This window comes from Hyperoodon ampullatus (genome assembly GCF_949752795.1).
Source record: "Hyperoodon ampullatus genome assembly, chromosome: 1".
In the NCBI taxonomy this organism is placed as follows: Eukaryota; Metazoa; Chordata; class Mammalia; order Artiodactyla; family Ziphiidae; genus Hyperoodon; species Hyperoodon ampullatus.
In genome coordinates, this window is record NC_136914.1 from 176,914,610 (window position 1) to 176,931,321 (window position 16,712).

General features: G+C 37.3%; 1 protein-coding gene across 1 annotated transcript in view; it reads right to left on the reverse strand.

Moving 5' to 3' along the window:
* Positions 1–15,982, reverse strand: part of SEPSECS (Sep (O-phosphoserine) tRNA:Sec (selenocysteine) tRNA synthase) — a gene marked incomplete at its 3' end in the record, with an annotated part of 34,335 nt that extends 18,353 nt beyond the window's left edge. Inside the window, exons 1-6 of the mRNA XM_079697034.1 lie at positions 15,854–15,982; positions 14,877–15,031; positions 12,545–12,663; positions 12,040–12,198; positions 9,150–9,303; positions 5,192–5,294 (exon numbers count right to left, since the gene is read on the reverse strand). Of these exons, the coding sequence (XP_079553160.1) occupies positions 5,192–5,294; positions 9,150–9,303; positions 12,040–12,198; positions 12,545–12,663; positions 14,877–15,031; positions 15,854–15,967 (804 nt within the window). The 5' untranslated portion in view covers positions 15,968–15,982. The remainder of the gene's footprint in view (positions 1–5,191; positions 5,295–9,149; positions 9,304–12,039; positions 12,199–12,544; positions 12,664–14,876; positions 15,032–15,853) is intronic.
* Positions 15,983–16,712: the final 730 nt, after the last annotated feature.

The window sequence follows — 16,712 nt, forward strand, 5'->3', positions numbered from 1 at the left end:
TCATGAACTATGATCAGAGAAAATCTCACCTTATCACAGGAAAACAGAGAGAAGCATATGAGACTAATTGAATAAATAACTGAAAACCGTGCAAAGTAGCACATAAAAATAAAGTGGAACAGTCAGAGTTGCCTTTTTTTTTAACATTTAAGTAGTGCCCAAGGTTTCCTGAGAGAAATCTGAACCTAAATTACGAGGAGTACTAAGAGAGCAATCAGTGCACCAGACGTTGCTAGAATCCCTTCATCACTAAAACACAGAAAGCATTCAAAGGGTAGCAAATTCTGTGGCAAGAAAACAAACAGGCTGGACCCAATCTCAGGAACAGTGTATAGACCTCATTCTCCACACTAAAGTCTGGGGCCATTAATGAGGAGGAGAGAAAAACACCAGAAGGGTGCAAGGGCTTAAACAGAATCGGAAACACAGGAGCATGTCCTATGAAGTAAACGGTTGCCATTTATCAGTTCATCCATTTACTCATTTATTCAGGGAACAAATATTTGGGCACCTATCATCTGCCAAACATTGTTCCAGGTTCTGGGCATAGCAGCAGTGAATAAAACAGATCATTGTTCATACAATAATTACGGCCAGAATTTACTAAGAACTTACTATGCATCAGGCACTGTTCTAAGCACTTTACATTCTTAACTCAGTTAACCCATGCAATAGCTATCTGGGCAGATGCCACAATAATAGCTATTTTACAGATGAGAAAATTAAGGCACAGTGAAATTAAAGTGACGTGCCCAAGGTCAGAAATGTAGTTAATAGCACAGCTGGGACTCAAATCCAGGCAGTTAAAGCACCTTACTGAAAGTCACCCAGGCAAAAACCTAGGTAATCAGGATGAAGAGCCCATGTTTAAAAAATAAAATATTATTCCTATGGCATTTCCATCCTTCCAGCAACTCAGGCCGAAAGCCTTGGAGTCCCTGAATCCTCATGTCCTCGTTCCCTGCATCTGGTTCATCAGCATACCGTGTAAGATCGACTCTCAAAATACATCTGAATCCAACCATTTCTTAACACCTTAACAGCAACCACCCTGGCCCATGCCACCAATGCATCTCATGTGGGCTACTGCAACAGCGTTCCCCGCTTGCCTTCCTACAGGCCATTCCCCGCAGCGCAGCCGTCACATGTCACTCTCCTGCTCAAAACCCTCCAATGGCTGATGACCATACCAAGAAGAAAATCTCAAATCTTTAACACACCTCAGTTAACACACCTCAAATCTCTTTACGACCACCACTGCTCTCAGTTGCCCTGGTCCGGCCACGCTGGCCTCATGCATTCCAAGCACACCCCGGCCTCAATGTCTTGGCACTTGATGTTGCCTTCTGTCTGGAATCTCTCCAGAGAGCTGCCCAGCTCATGCCTTCATAACACTCGGGGCTCTGCTCAAATGTTACTTCTCAGAGAGGACTTCCTGGATCACGCCATCTGATACTCCTCCCCCACAAATACTAGAGCATTTATCAAGGCCTGTCATCCTTACTGTTTACTGTCTGCTTCTGTTCCATGAGGATAAAGGTTCTGTTGTATTTACTGCTGCATCCCCAGTGCCTACCCTGCCGCCTGGCACATCCGTGGGAACCCTGCAAATATCTGTTGAATGAACTGACAATTAGGTCTATGAATAACTAGTATAACACCTACTTCTCTCAAATTCTCAATAAACAAAGTTGCTGCTTCCCACACTCGGGGAGCTTTACAATCCTTAATTCTATGTATTTCTGTGACTCTACTACAACCCTCTCTATTAATGTGTCCTCACATCCATATTCCATGAGTCTCCTAAATTAGTCAGTTTACTATATGTCAGAAGTATAGGTTCTGCAAAGCTAATTTCCTGGGGACTACATATGCATATCAGAATGCTCTATATGCTCAGCACTGAGTCATTCTGAGACACTGTCCTAAAAAAAAAAAAATTCTGAAACATTTTAGTTATACCTCTTTCTTCATTGTTTGCTTGATTGTTACAATACTATCTTCTCAAGAAAGCTTCCCAATTTTAGTACTTTGTTTTTTAGAGGAAGATAAAGGGATTTGGAGTCACACTGAACTATATGGGCCATTTTGCAGCTTGGGACCTTAGGCAAGTCACTTAATACTTCCGAGTTTGTTTCCTTACTTGTAGAATGGAAACAATGGGAAGTACACCTTAAACTGTTAGGATTAACTTAATAAACTTTAAAAGTCTAGCAGGGAGCTTCCCTGGTGGCGCAGTGGTTGAGAGTCCACCTGCCGATGCAGGGGACCCGGGTTTGTGCCCCAGTCTGGGAAGATCCCACATGCCGCGGAGAGGCTAGGCCCGTGAGCCATGGCCGCTGAGCCTGCGCGTCCAGAGCCTGTGCTCCGCAACGGGAGAGGCCACAACAGTGAGAGGCCCACGTACTGCAAAAAAAAAAAAAAAAAAAAAAGTCTAGCAGGATGTCTGACACATGGTGGGTATGGGTACTCAGTAAATGGTATGTATAACTGATAAAAACTACTGAGATAAATTAAAGCTAATTTTAATTTTTTAGAGTGTCATGAAACAACTAGCACTGAATAAGACCCAAGTATTTATTTGGCTGAAAGCAATAGGGACACCACCTCTTTTTGTGAGGGCCAATGTTTATGTACTGCTTTTTTTTTTTTTTTTAAAGAAATGTCAATTCTAGAAGGTAATACAGTATCTGCAACAATACAACAGCTACCTTATAAAAATTCATTTACCATCTTATAGTGTTATTTTCTGGTTAAAATTTTAGTAAAACCACCTCACGAATGAAGAGAGGTGATGACAAAGTAGGGTATTCGTGATACACAACTCCATGGGCAGCTTTCATATTGTATCCTGGAGCTTGTTTTCATTTAAGAGTCTTAATCTCTTCAATTACACCACCAAATTTTCTAGTATTCAAAAATATGTCATGAGCACCAAAACAATGAGCACTGCTGAGTTAAGTACATAACATATGGGTAAATGTTAAGGAGCCATTAAACTGATCATTATGAAGACTTTATAAGCATGTGGAGAGTATAGAAATATAATCTAAGTTTATATTTAAGTTTAAAAATTAAATATGCTTTTGACTACATTTTAGAAAGTTAATACTAAATGTACACAATGGCTATAACCATGTAAAAAGCAATACGTATATGTATTAAAGAGAAAAAAGGGATACACAAATTATTAAGGGTAATTGTTAGGGTAACAGGGTTATGAGTGATCTTCTACCCTTTCCTCACTTTTCTAAACGTTTAGGAATGCTAGAATATCTGACTTTTAAAAGAATTAAAGCTGCCAAAAATTAAAGAGGAGGAGAAAGGAAAAAGGGGAGGAGGAATAAAAATGAATCACTGAAATAGTATGTTTTTTCAAGATTTCCAGCATAGATAACTGTACAACCTTCCTCTGCTACCATTCAAATCAGATATAATCTAGTCTGACACTGTGATAAGCCTTAAAAAGTTAAGGAATAATGCAAAAGGATACCAAGGAAACAGTAAATGGTCTTTCTCAAAGGTTTTAAGAAACCCTCGAATACCATGCATACAACCACTCCACCTCTGGACTTCTTTTGTTATGTAAACTAATCTATTTCCTTATTGATTAAGTTAATTTGGGTTGGGTTTTTGTTACTTGCAGTCAATTACATTCTAACTGGTACAACCTTTGAGTAAAGAAATTAAGCAAATCAGCTAATACTACTGTATAAACCATATTTATATCAGAGATAATACTAGTACTCAAAATAACAAAAGAGAAAACAAAAAAATTTATGAGATAGGATCTACAGGGCTAAGGAGCATTCACCACCACATGGCAGAAGGCCACAGATAATCCTGAATAACTCTTATCCACATAACACAAATCACATGTGTGTCAAAACTGAATATTTGACTAACATCATTATGCACACAAATCATAAAATTCATATCATACCTAGATAATATCTACCCATATCCTGATATAGTGTGAATAATTAATCACTGTAAGTAAATGTAATACATCATTTACTCATTCAATTGTTTGAGTAACCAATTATTGAGTGTCAGTTATGTACCAGGTACTGTCCTAAGTATTGAGGACATAACAGTGAACAAAACAAAGTCCTTTCCCTAACAGAACCTTAATTCTAATCACTACCAATAAGTAGACAGTAAACAAACATCATATCAAATGGTGACAAGTGCTATGGCGAAAAAGAGAAAGAGGCCATCAATTTCAAGAAGCACCATTACTTTACATACCGCTAGGTAAGAATAAACATTGCCATTTAACATTATAAGACACCTCAATTTCAGAGATATAACATGGAAAAACGTGTACTTTAAAATCAATGAATATGGCAAAACAGGAAAAGAGGGATAGAAAATGCTGGCAAGGAAGAAGGTGTTATTTCAAATAAGGTGTCTGAGAAAGTCTCATCAACCTAAAGAAAGTCAGGTAAGAAGCCACGCAACTCTCTAGAAAAGCAACCTAACAAGAGGTATGAGCAGGAGTGGGGTGCACACGGGTAGGACAAGAGGAAGAGAAAGGAGGAAAATGTGCCAGGAGGGTGGGTAAGAGGGAGAGCAGCAGGAAATGAAATCAGGGAAGCTGCAGACGCCTGAGGACACAGAGCCATGGCTGTGACTCTTACTCTGAGTGGGATGGGAAGCTCAGACATGTTTTAAAAATAAGAATCTAAAACAGATGACTGGGATCTAGGTGATGCTTATAAAAATTAAAAAAAATAAAATCACAGTTTTTAAAAACCTGCCAACTCCATAGTTTTATGCTAAAATGTTTATAAATGAAGTCATTTTCAGTCTAGGATATAAAGGTAAAGTGATTTCTTAAATACTAAATATAGAATATAGAACAAGTAATCAATATAGTTTTAAAAACACTATAATCCACTATATTAGAAAAATGAAAACACTGGCAATGGAACATTCTCAGAAAGTTAAAAAAATAAGCTACTAAAGTATTTCCATGTTGGTGCTGACCAAAACTATAGTCCAATGACACTAGCAAAGAATAATGACTTTTACTGAGTGACTACTGGATGCAAATTTCTAATGCTCCATGAATTAGAAGATGCTAGATTAACTGTTTTTCTGTACTAGGTTGTAAGGAAAACAAAGTAATAATCCCAAATATGTTAAAATCCATTTTTCCCTGACATATCTTTTGAAACTCTCTTACCTGCTGAATGAGGTGCATGCACTTTGAAGACTGCACTCCATAAGCATTGTTAACTATATGTGGAATGCCATAATTAGCACAAATCACAGCCAGTTCTTCTAATCTATAAACATATTCAATAGAAAGACATATTCATACTCTGTCTTAATAAATTACGAGAAAAGTTTTTTAATTTAATAGTTATCCTTAAAGTATAATAGGGGAAAAAAAAGAGAAACTGAAATTTCTACAGCAGTACTTTAGCATATAGTTTGGCACCTTGGAAATGCATAGCAGGCATTTAAGGATAAACTTGAAAAAGCTTTTAAATTAATGTCACCAATAAATAAGAAAATGTGTATTTAGAAAAATCTTACATAGATGGTAGCTTTTAAATCACCTGAAAATTTCCTATATAAAAAGCAAGAAGCAGATTATTTATAAAGACCTCTTACAAAACTGATATGCTCATTTTTAAATGCTTTCAGTTGCTTATCATCCTAAACTAATATCTGCAAAATAATCAGCATATCTTGAAATGTTAAGAAATCTCACATTAAGCATCTCATAAAGCAAAAAATACATTTTCAAATAGACTTTAATGTATTAAAAAATACAGAACATTAAAATATTTCAGTACCAAAATAACATTTTCCAACAACTTGGATACTAAACAATCTTTTAAATAGCTGCTGGTTTTAAATTCACTCGTACGCCTTCATTTGACACTCCCCATATTAAAACAATCTGAGAGTCTAACTTTATGCAAAGTAAGATAATAAATTTCAATTAGAGTGTCATAAATGATGTTCCTTTGCAAAACCAAATAATATTTGTGACTGAAGTCATCTCTAACAGAAAAGTCTTCACACTATGAAGCTAAAACTAAATCCTATGGTTTGATAAAATTAATTTTTAAAAAACGTTCTCTCTACAGTATAAAAAATTTGGAAGCAAAGCATTTTGAGAGAATAAAAATTATTTCTCAGATAAATGTACTACAAATATATATTATATGGTTTAATTATCAACTTACACATAATACATTTTCCTTTTATAGTAGCTGTGCATTAATATGTTTTTAAACTACAAACAGAACTAACATTATTCTGTTCAACTGTCAGAAGTTTTCAATTTACTTCCCTAAAAGTTTTATGAATTAAAAACTTATCACTCATTTTCATAAACCTCACAAATCAAGGCAGAAAACTTATCAGATTTTGTTTTTAACAAAATGGACCTTCTGGGATACACACAAGTATTTTCTTCATAAAAGGCACTTTCACATGTTTGTGTTCTAATGAAAGTATTCCTTGATAACAAGCTTCCTTGAGAGTAAGGCACTATAATAACATAAAGTACTATTTTTTTAAAAAAATCACTTGAGTAATTTTAAATATTCTGAATTGATCAAATTTGCTAATATTTTCAATGTGTATGAGAAAGGCAAAGAGAAGCAGAAAAAAATATTTTCCATGTGAATCAGATTGTATTCTAACTTAGAAGCCAATTTGAGGTGTTGCTCAATTTGAAGAAATGATACTCTTCTTTTTTTTAACATTTTCTTTGATTTTGCCCCACAATACTCTCTGTCCAGTTAACTAATAAAGACAATATATATGTTCAAATTAAGACTATAAAGGAATTAAACTTAAAGAAATCAAAATGTATTTTTAAATTTAATAAAATCAGAAATTCAAACATATTACTAATAACTGAGCATCACCATTTTCCTAAAGTTCACTCTAATCAGAAACATTCATTATGTAACATCACCAAAATATAGTATATGAGAATTCTACTGACTGAAAAAAAACCTTTTTGATTTTTTCCAAAGGAGACAACGCATGTAAAATGTACTTAGCACTATACCACGCATACTGTAAACATTCCAAAACAGTTATTCAAAATGATACAGATGGCCAATGGGCACACGAAGAGATGCTCAACATCACTAGGTATTAGAGAAATGCAAATCAAAACTACAATGAGGTATCACCTCATACCAGTCAGAATGGCCATCACTAAAAAGTCTACAATTAATAAATGCTGGAGAAGGTGTGGAGAAAAGGGAACCCTCCTACGCTGTTGGTGGGAATGTAAACTGGTACAGCTACTCTGGAAAAGACTATGGAGGTTCCTTAAAAAAACTGAAAATAGAGTAGCCATAGGATCCAACAATCCCAATCCTGGGCATATACACAGACAAAATTCTAATTCGAAAAGATACATGCATCCCTATATTCATAACAGCACTAGGTACAATAGCCGAGATATGGAAGCAACCTAAATGTGCATCTACAGATGAATGGATAAAGATGTGGTCTGTGTATATATATATATAACGGAATACTACTCAGCCATAAAAAAGAATGAAATAATGACATTTACAGCAACATGGACAGACCCAGAGATTACCATACTAAGAGAAGTCAGACAGAGAAAAACAAATACCATTTGATATCACTTATATGTGGAATGTAAAATATGATACAAATGAACTTACAAAACAGAAACAGACTCACAGACACAGAAAACAAATTTATGGTTACCAAAAGGGAAAGGGGCTAGGGGAGGGATAAATTAGGAGTCTGGGATTAGCAGATACAAACTACTGTATATAAAATAAACAAACCACAAGGTCATACTGTATAGCACAGGGAACTATATTCAATACCCTATAATAAACCATAATGAAAAAGATACAAAAAAGAATATACATATATATGTATGTGTGTATATATATGTTATATATATAGATATATACATATATATATCTATATGTATAACTGAATCACTTTGCTGTACACCAGAAACTAACACAACACTGCAAATCAACTATACATCAATTAAAAATATGTCAATTAAAAAAAAAGTCAAAATGAAACAAAAACAAAGATATCCTCAAGGATAAATAATTTAACTAATACAAATATTCATATGGTGTTTTTGGAAATGTAATTTATTTCAATCACATTAAAATTTTTCTAGATAGCAAAAACATCAATGAAGAAAGACTAAAGATGCTTATTTAATATTTAAATACAAATTTAAAATTTGATTGATAAGTAATGAATAAACAACTAAAGCATATGCAACATGATCTGAAAATAGAATCCAGACTCATGAATGAAGCAAGGTAAACTTTCAAGAGCAGGGTTTTAAAACTGTCTCTTAAAATCTGCCTGTAGTAAAAGCTAACATGCATTCATTACTGTCAAATTATATGACTCCATGAATTAAAACCAAAGTATAACTTGATGCTATGAAAATAGTCCAAAGTCAATAGTTCTTTTACAAATTATTAGCACTTCTGTTCAAAATGTTAAAATGAAACCAACAGTTGCTGTCAAAACTAGAAATATGTATTACTATATCTAAGCCTACTACATTTTCAGAATAAAAATCTGCGGCCATCCTTCAGAAAAGCAAACATTTGCCTTTTAAAAAAAAAATTTCTTAAATATCTGCATTTTTCTCAAAATGCAAAGACAATTATACACCTAACTATATATCTGGGTTAGTCTTGCAATTAAAAAAAAAATTAGGGGACAATAATCCTAAAATTTTCTATTTAAAATCTGTTAATACTGATAGCTCCTATATATGAAAACTAATTATAAGATCAAAGTGGAGATGGCAATAAAAACAAGTATGTTAATCCAAAATTTAGCATAGAGATTTCTAGTAAACAATAAGGAAAAAGATGCAAGATGTCCAGAAACATAAAGAAGAGCAAGAAAACAGAGATGCTCTGCATCTACTCAGGTGATAAAAGGATCTCCACTTGGTACTAGTTGTTTTTTCCTTCTTCTATATCTAATTTTTATTTTCCCAAGCCATTATGTTGTTTCTTCAACAGTCCATTCACGTAGTATTTACTGCCAAATGTTATTTAGGCATCTTTGAGAATTAGTATAAGTGCATTTTATGTAAAAGACTGATGAACACTGAAGGACAATATTCACAAATCATTTACCTATCAGGCACCCTTGGAGCAAAACAGGATGTAGTAGAATGAACACAAAGAACGTAATCAGGGCCAAGTTCCTGGACTTTAGCCTCCACTGCTTTCAGGTCTGTGCGTAGCTCGTCACCTTCTAAAACGTTCTCTATCACCACAGGCTCAAAACCTAACCAAGTCAACCAGAAACCAAAATGTTAGTATACTAAAATAAGGGGAGATTGTGGACTCTAGGAAGCAGTGCTATTCTACACAAAAACTCTTAAACATTTATTCTAGTCAATGAACTCTTCTCTAATAATAAAGACCTGGCTTAATACCAGCATGAGTCAAAGGCAGGTCAAAATACTGTGAAGGACATCTAGACCACAATTAGGACCACAAATCTACTTAACATTTTTTTTTCTTTTTTTTTTTGCGGTATGCAGGCCTCTCACTGTTGCGGCCTCTCCCGTTGCGGAGCACAGGCTCCGGAAGCGCAGGCTCAGCGGCCATGGCTCACGGGCCCAGCCGCTCCGTGGCACGTGATATCTTCCCGGACCGGGACACGAACCCGCGTCCCCTGCATCGGCAGGCAGACTCCCAACCACTGCGCCACCAGGGAAGCCCTACTTAACATTTTGATATGACATGAAAGACTAATTCTGGGAAGTAAGGAAGCAAATGTTAAATAGATGCCTACAAAAGTAATAAGAGTCGGGCTTCCCTGGTGGCGCAGTGGTTGGGAATCAGCCTGCCGATGCAGGGGATACGGGTTCGTGCTCCGGTCCGGGAAGATCCCACATGCCGCGGAGCGGCTGGGCCCGTGAGCCATGGCCGCTGAGCCTGCGCGTCTGGAGCCTGTGCTCCCGCAATGGGAGAGGCCGCAGCAGTGAGAGGCCCGCGTACCGCAAAAAAAAAAAAAAAAAAGTAATAAGAGTCACTGATGACAAAAAGGGTCACTTAGCCCAGTTCAATTTCAGTCCACAGAAAAGTAAATCTACTCATTCTCTGGCAACATTTAAGTTTTATTTTAAATTTCTCTTTATTTCAGAAATGAACAAAAATAATAGTTCAAGTATTGAAACAAATCACAATCGTCAACTTAATGTTTTACCTCTAAAGAAAAATACATTTTAGTAGACCTATCTCATAGCTTACAAAAGCCTTCTATAATTTAAATATAAAAATTATTTTGCACAAGAGTTATTATGTACTCACATCTTCAGTGTTCTCAAATACCAGATCTAGCAGCAGGCTAGATTTGTGGATTTAAGAGCTATGAGGGATTCAGAAACCATTTAGCTCAACTCACTCACTTCAAAGATAAGGGAGCCAAAGTTTAGGAAGATTACGTGCCTTCCTCAAGGTCACACAGTAATTTAAAGCAAAGTTACAGGCAAGCAGTCTTCTGTTTTAGAATCCACATCAAGTTGTCCACATTCTATCTATAGAAATATAAAACTTCAGCCACTATAAAATCATCAATTCATATACGGTGGTCCACAGAACTCTAGGTTTCATATCTATACAGCTATTAAAACAAAGAAAACTTTACTTAAATAAGTAACTTCCTAAGGACAGTTAATTCTCTATTATTTCTCAAATTCTCTACACTCAACCCTACTTTTGCTTTCAAACAACTATGATGCAAGTTTTTGGGTTTTTTTTAAGAATACAACCATCTTGCTTCCTAAGAACATAACATAGTCCAAGTCATACATCATTTGGAAAAAGTTTACAGTTTTTCAATACGCCAATCTTTCTATAAGTTTGGTTATCAGTTCTTTGGTTAATAGTTTGCAAATTAACAGACTTGACAGCTTTATGCCACTTAAAATAAACCTTTTAGAAGTCTACCCATTTCTGCTATATGTCCTTATTATGCATCCCTTTACACGAGTTTCTTTAGGATTATTTATGCAGTTTAATTACAGCCCAATACTGTTCATTTCATACAACAGACTGAGGCCATTCAAAAAATAACTTTAAATTCTCAAATTCAACTTGACCTAAGCAAGCCAAATACTAAAATACCAACTTAAAGTTTTTGTCTCATCTATACTCAATGATGCCTGTATCCTTGTACTTTGATTCATGGTAATGATTTACGTGTATTCCACTCATGTATACAGAACAAACATTCCTGAAGCACCTCTTATGCTCTAGGGATTATTGTTGGGCATTTCATATGTCATCCCACTTAATTCTGAAAACAGTCTTCTGAGGCAGGTGATCATATCCCCATTTTAAAGAATAGGGACATACGACATAACACTTCCATTTCTTAGTGTGTACTGAAAAGCATTCAAAGCAGGGACTCAAACAGGTATTTGTACCTCCATGTTCATAGCAGCATTATTCACCACAGCCAAAAGGTGGAAGCAACCCAACCCAAGTGTGCACCAGTGAATGAATGAATGAATAAACAAAATATGGGATATATATACAATGGGAGTCTTAAAAAAGGAAAGAAATTCTGGCACATGCTATAACATGGATGAACCTTAAAGACATTATGCTAAGTCAAATAAACCAGTCACAAAAGGACAAATATTCTATAATTCCACCTATATGAAGGACAAATTTATAGAGACAGAAAATAGAATAGTGATTGCTAGGGACTGAGGGTGGTGGGGAGGGGAGAGTTATTGTTTAATAGGTAGAGTTTCAGTTTCAGAGGATGAAAAAGTTCTGTAGAGAGATGGCAGTGATGGTCCACAACAAGAGGAATGTACTTAATGTCAAGGAACTATACATTTAAAAATGTTTTGTTAAAAGGGCAAATTTTGTTATGTATATTTTACCACAATAAAAAGAAGGAATAGGAACAGGTTTAGTTTCTTTTTCATTTATCTAGCTCTATATAAAAAGTTTGAATTTTCTGTGACATTGAAAAACATATGTGTTACTTCTCTTTTTTTACCTGCAGTGATCATGGATTTAAAGCAGGACTTCTGGTCTATTCGTGGCCATATAATGTACTTTGCTTTTGGTCTTTTGTGTCGTAATGTTAAGAAACACAGGGTTAGACTCATACCAGTTGCCATCGGAACTACAAAGCAGTTGGTCACTGTATGGACACCTACAAATAAGAAGAAAACAGAAATTAGTTATTCCACTAAAAAAACAGCATCCTTCTTAAAGAAATGATATACTTCTATCAAATAAAAAGAGTTAACAGACTTAGTGCTTATTCTTCTGTACTCACACTCAGGAAGCTCACTGCTAAATTCATCCTCCAGGCTTATGGCTCTGATTTTCTATCTTATTCTAAAAGTTTTATATATATATATATATATATATATATATATATTTGTCTTTTCAAAAGCCATTTATACTCTTTTTGGAGAGAAGCATTAATAAAAGAAATTAGGCAAAGGTTTGTGTGACTGGTCAGCCAAAAGTATTATGATTAACACAGTACATACCAGCCAACTTTATGATGTCCAGGACCAAAGAATTGGTAATTTTGTTCAAAAGGCTAGAACCTGCAGCTTTGGGTTGCACAGCAGAAATATCACCCGATCGTCCAATTCCATGAATGAACCTAAGCAAAAAATGGCCAACAACTGGACAAAAATATTCAGTGTTCTAAGTAATCCACTGTATAAGTATACAAATACAATAACCAAATAAACACTATACTTGACTATTAATAATGTGAAAATATCTAATTAAATCAAAACAAATTCATCAAGTATGCTGTGGTAGCTAGTCTTCATGATGGCCATCATCAATTCCTTTTCTCCCTATGCCCATATGCCACTGCCACACCAAGAGATGGGGTCTAATTCCTCTCTACCTGAATCTGGGCTGGCCTTAGTGACTTGCTTGGTCTGGAAGAATCTAGCAGAAGTGATGGTCTGGAACTTCTGAGCTAGGTCATAAGAAGCCTTATAGCTTCTATCTGGCCTCTTGAAGGGTTTGCTCAAGGGGAGGTCAGGGGCAGGGGGTCCTCTCTTCAAAGCCAGCTGTTATGCTGGGGAAAGCCCAAGCCAAGCCACTTGGAGAGACCATCTGAGCTCCCAGCCATCTGAGTGACTCAACTTGGATAAACTGCCCAGTTGAACCTTCAGATGATTAAACTCTCAGCCAACACCTGACTGTACTACATGAGAGATGAGAGACCGGACACAATAATCACCTGCTGAGTCCAGGTAACCTGTCGGAGATAACAATAAATGACTGTTTTAAGCCACTATGTTTTGAGGTGGTTTGTTATACAGCAATAGAAAACCAGGATATATGCACCATTAAATTCTCTTCTTTCTTCCCATTTCCATAATCAGAGCAGTGAACTAACTTCTAACAGGGATGAGCTGATGTTTCAAATACTGCCTTAAGGGCTTCCCTGGTGGCGCAGTGGTTGGGAGTCTGCCTGCTAACGCAGGGGACACGGGTTCGCGCCCTGGTGTGGGAGGATCCCACATGCCGCGGAGCGACTGGGCCCATGAGCCACGGCTGCTGAGCTTGCACGTCTGGAGCCTGTGCTCCGCAACAGGAGAGGCCACAATAGTGAGAGGCCTGCGCGCCGCGATGAAGAGTGGCCCCCGCTTGCCACAACTAGAGAAAGCCCTCGCACAGAAACGAAGACCCAACACAGCAAAAATAAATGAATAAATGAATAAACTCCTACCCCCAACATCTAAAAAAAAAATCCCTCTTTAACAAAAAAAAAAAAAAAAAAAAAAAAATACTGCCTTAAGTTTAGAAGAAGTACATGCTCCTTGAAAAATAGTGTGCAAATCCACTCATTTTAAATTTAATCATGTTATACACTATTTAAAGATACCTCTGAATACACTTCAAAATCAAAAATCTGTTTGTCATTTATAGTTGCCTAGATCAGAAATTCTGCACACTGGAGTTATCACAGAACACGTGTCACACTCTATTACCACTGCAACCTCACATGCAAAGCATTATTTTACATATATTATCAACCATGTTATCACCTTATTTTTAACCATTAGTTTTTCATCCAGGTCATACATTCATTATCATTAGTTTTGACTGCAATAATTTCGGTTGAAATAAAACTCTACTGTTCCTAGGAAAATTTCATCATGATTTAAAATCATGGAAGACGGGAGTTTTAAAGAGTTTACCTATATTTCGCAGAAAGGTTGGAGAACAGAGAAATGATCATATTTGGAACCACTAACAACTAAATGGTTATCAGAATTGATGAAAAGTTTTCTGAATAACGCAAAAGAAAAAAGTGACTTAATAATCTAAAATTATAATATACCTTTCCCACATCTACTGCAACAAAACAAGATATTTATAAAATGGGATTCAGTTTAGATGCAGATGAATGACGTTAAAGTTCTATAAATATACCATTCTCTAAAAAAACTTGCCATGTTAGAAAAGAAACATAGAAAACTATAAACAACCTTAGCATATTTTAAACTCTTAACAACCAAATAGGTTAATTACGTTAAACACTCTTAACAGAATGTATAGACAGTACAAACATTCTTAACAGAAGGTACAGCCAGTATCCTTAATCACCCAGAAGCTGACAGGGTATAACCACCTCATATTAGAACTTTTACCCTATTGTCCTGAAAAGCACCTACTCAGGTACATTGTTTCCATCTCCCTGTTGCATCTAGTTCACATGCCTATTTAAACAAGAAGTAGGTTACAAACGGACATTTTTTAATTTAATATGATTAATAATGCCACCATTGTTTTTAACAAAATAAAAAAAAAAAGGGAAAAGGAAATGCTTTGTACTTAAAAAAATCATACCTGTAATGTCGCCGAGCAACTAATGCAGATGCCACTCTCCCTTCCCTTTCTCCCACACCACAATTGCCCAGGAAATTGTTGCTATCCATGATTGCAAGTTCATGTAAAAAGAGTTCAAGTGTACTTTCATCCCAACCATCCTCTGGACACTTGCCCTTAAGAAAAGAAAAAAGAAAACAAAAAAAGGCTTATGACTATATTTAAGAAACCAGCATTCCCCAGAACCCTACTTCAATGAACTTTAAAACTTTTCCATGCACATTTTGCCATGCTCCTTGTTTTCTAAAATTCAGACATAAATTCAGCACTCTGAAGAAACTCTGAATAGGCAAAATGTTTGTTACACTGTATTACAATTATCCACACGATGCTGCGAAAAGTGATGATAAATACATACAATGAGATTACTCAGGTTTAAAGTCTCAGTTGAAAGTAACTGAAAACGAACAAACCTTATCTTCAACTAGGATTTTTCACACCAGGGTGTTAGAACTAGGGGTGTCAAACTTCAGTGACATTAAAATTCAGGATGCTGGCAAGAACGAGACCTGTGAAGTTCCTCAGCAACACCTGCTTCGAGTTAGTATATCGTAGTTTATAAATATCATGTGTTCCCCAGGAGTAGTGAAAGATGGAAGACACGAACTTTGCCCCATCCGCAAACAAAAAAGTAAATCATGCCGGTCTTCCCCTCGCTTCCCCAACCCGAAGTTAGGGGAAAAAAAGGGGGGGGGGCTCGAAGTTCCGAACTCCCCACATCCCCTAATAACACTCTCTGGGGTTTTGCCAGCGTTGGCGAGGCTGAGAAGGAGCTGAGCGGCGCCAAGCCGGCATATGGCATGCCCAGCTGCGAAAGACTCTGAAGACAGGGCTCAACCAGCAAATACGAGCGGGTGAGGCAGGTCCTGGAACTAACAGGGGCGCTGGGCGGAGCCTGGGGGGCGCGGCAGCTGGGGAGGGACCCGAAAGCTCGGTACCTTCTCCAGAAGCAGCCGTATGAGGTGCTCGTGCGAGCGGCGGGCCTCACAGCCCTGCCGCACGTAAGCCGGCGACACCAGACGCTCGCCCGCCGCGAAGCTCTCGCGGTTCATGTCCGTAGTGGCGACTGCTGCCGGAGAACAACTGGCACACGCCGGACACACTCCGAAACCAGGAGGCGACTCGCCGCCTGGACGGTACGGGAAGGCCTTGGGACAAACATCTACGTCTCGCTCTCGCACATGCGCAAACCGCTCCAAATAGCGTGCCAGGAACGGAAGTATTTGAGCATGCGCAGAGGTGTCAGGGCGTTTGGCGGGCTTCAGGCTGTACAGAAAACAAGCCCCGCCTCCCTGCATCTGATTGGTCCAGTTAAACCCGAGTGTGCCTGAGACCGTTTTGAAGGAAGGACTTTTCTTCTGTGAGGAGGGGCTGAGGAGTCAGGGCAAAGTGCGTGGTGTCTCTGAAGAAAACATTTCCGAAGTTACTCTGTGTTCCACTCTTGTTGAATGATGAGCTCTGGGAGTCTGTGCTTCAGCCTTACTCAGGTCGTGTTTCTCAGATTCCTGAACCGTTCATCCTTACCCTCATACATCTCAACATTTACAGTTGCCTGGCAACCCCATTTTTTTTTTTTTTTTTTTGACCGCACCACCTGGCATGGGGGAATCTTAATTCCTCAACCAGGGATTGAACCAGTGCCCCCTGCAGGGGAAGCGTGGAGTACTAACCACTGGACCTCCAGGCAATTCCCTGGCGACCCCATTTGAAATAGTGGTGCTCCACTCCTTTTCTCCTTTGCATTACAGAATTTTTGGCCATAGCACTTATCATTCACCTCCTGATATAACAGACATT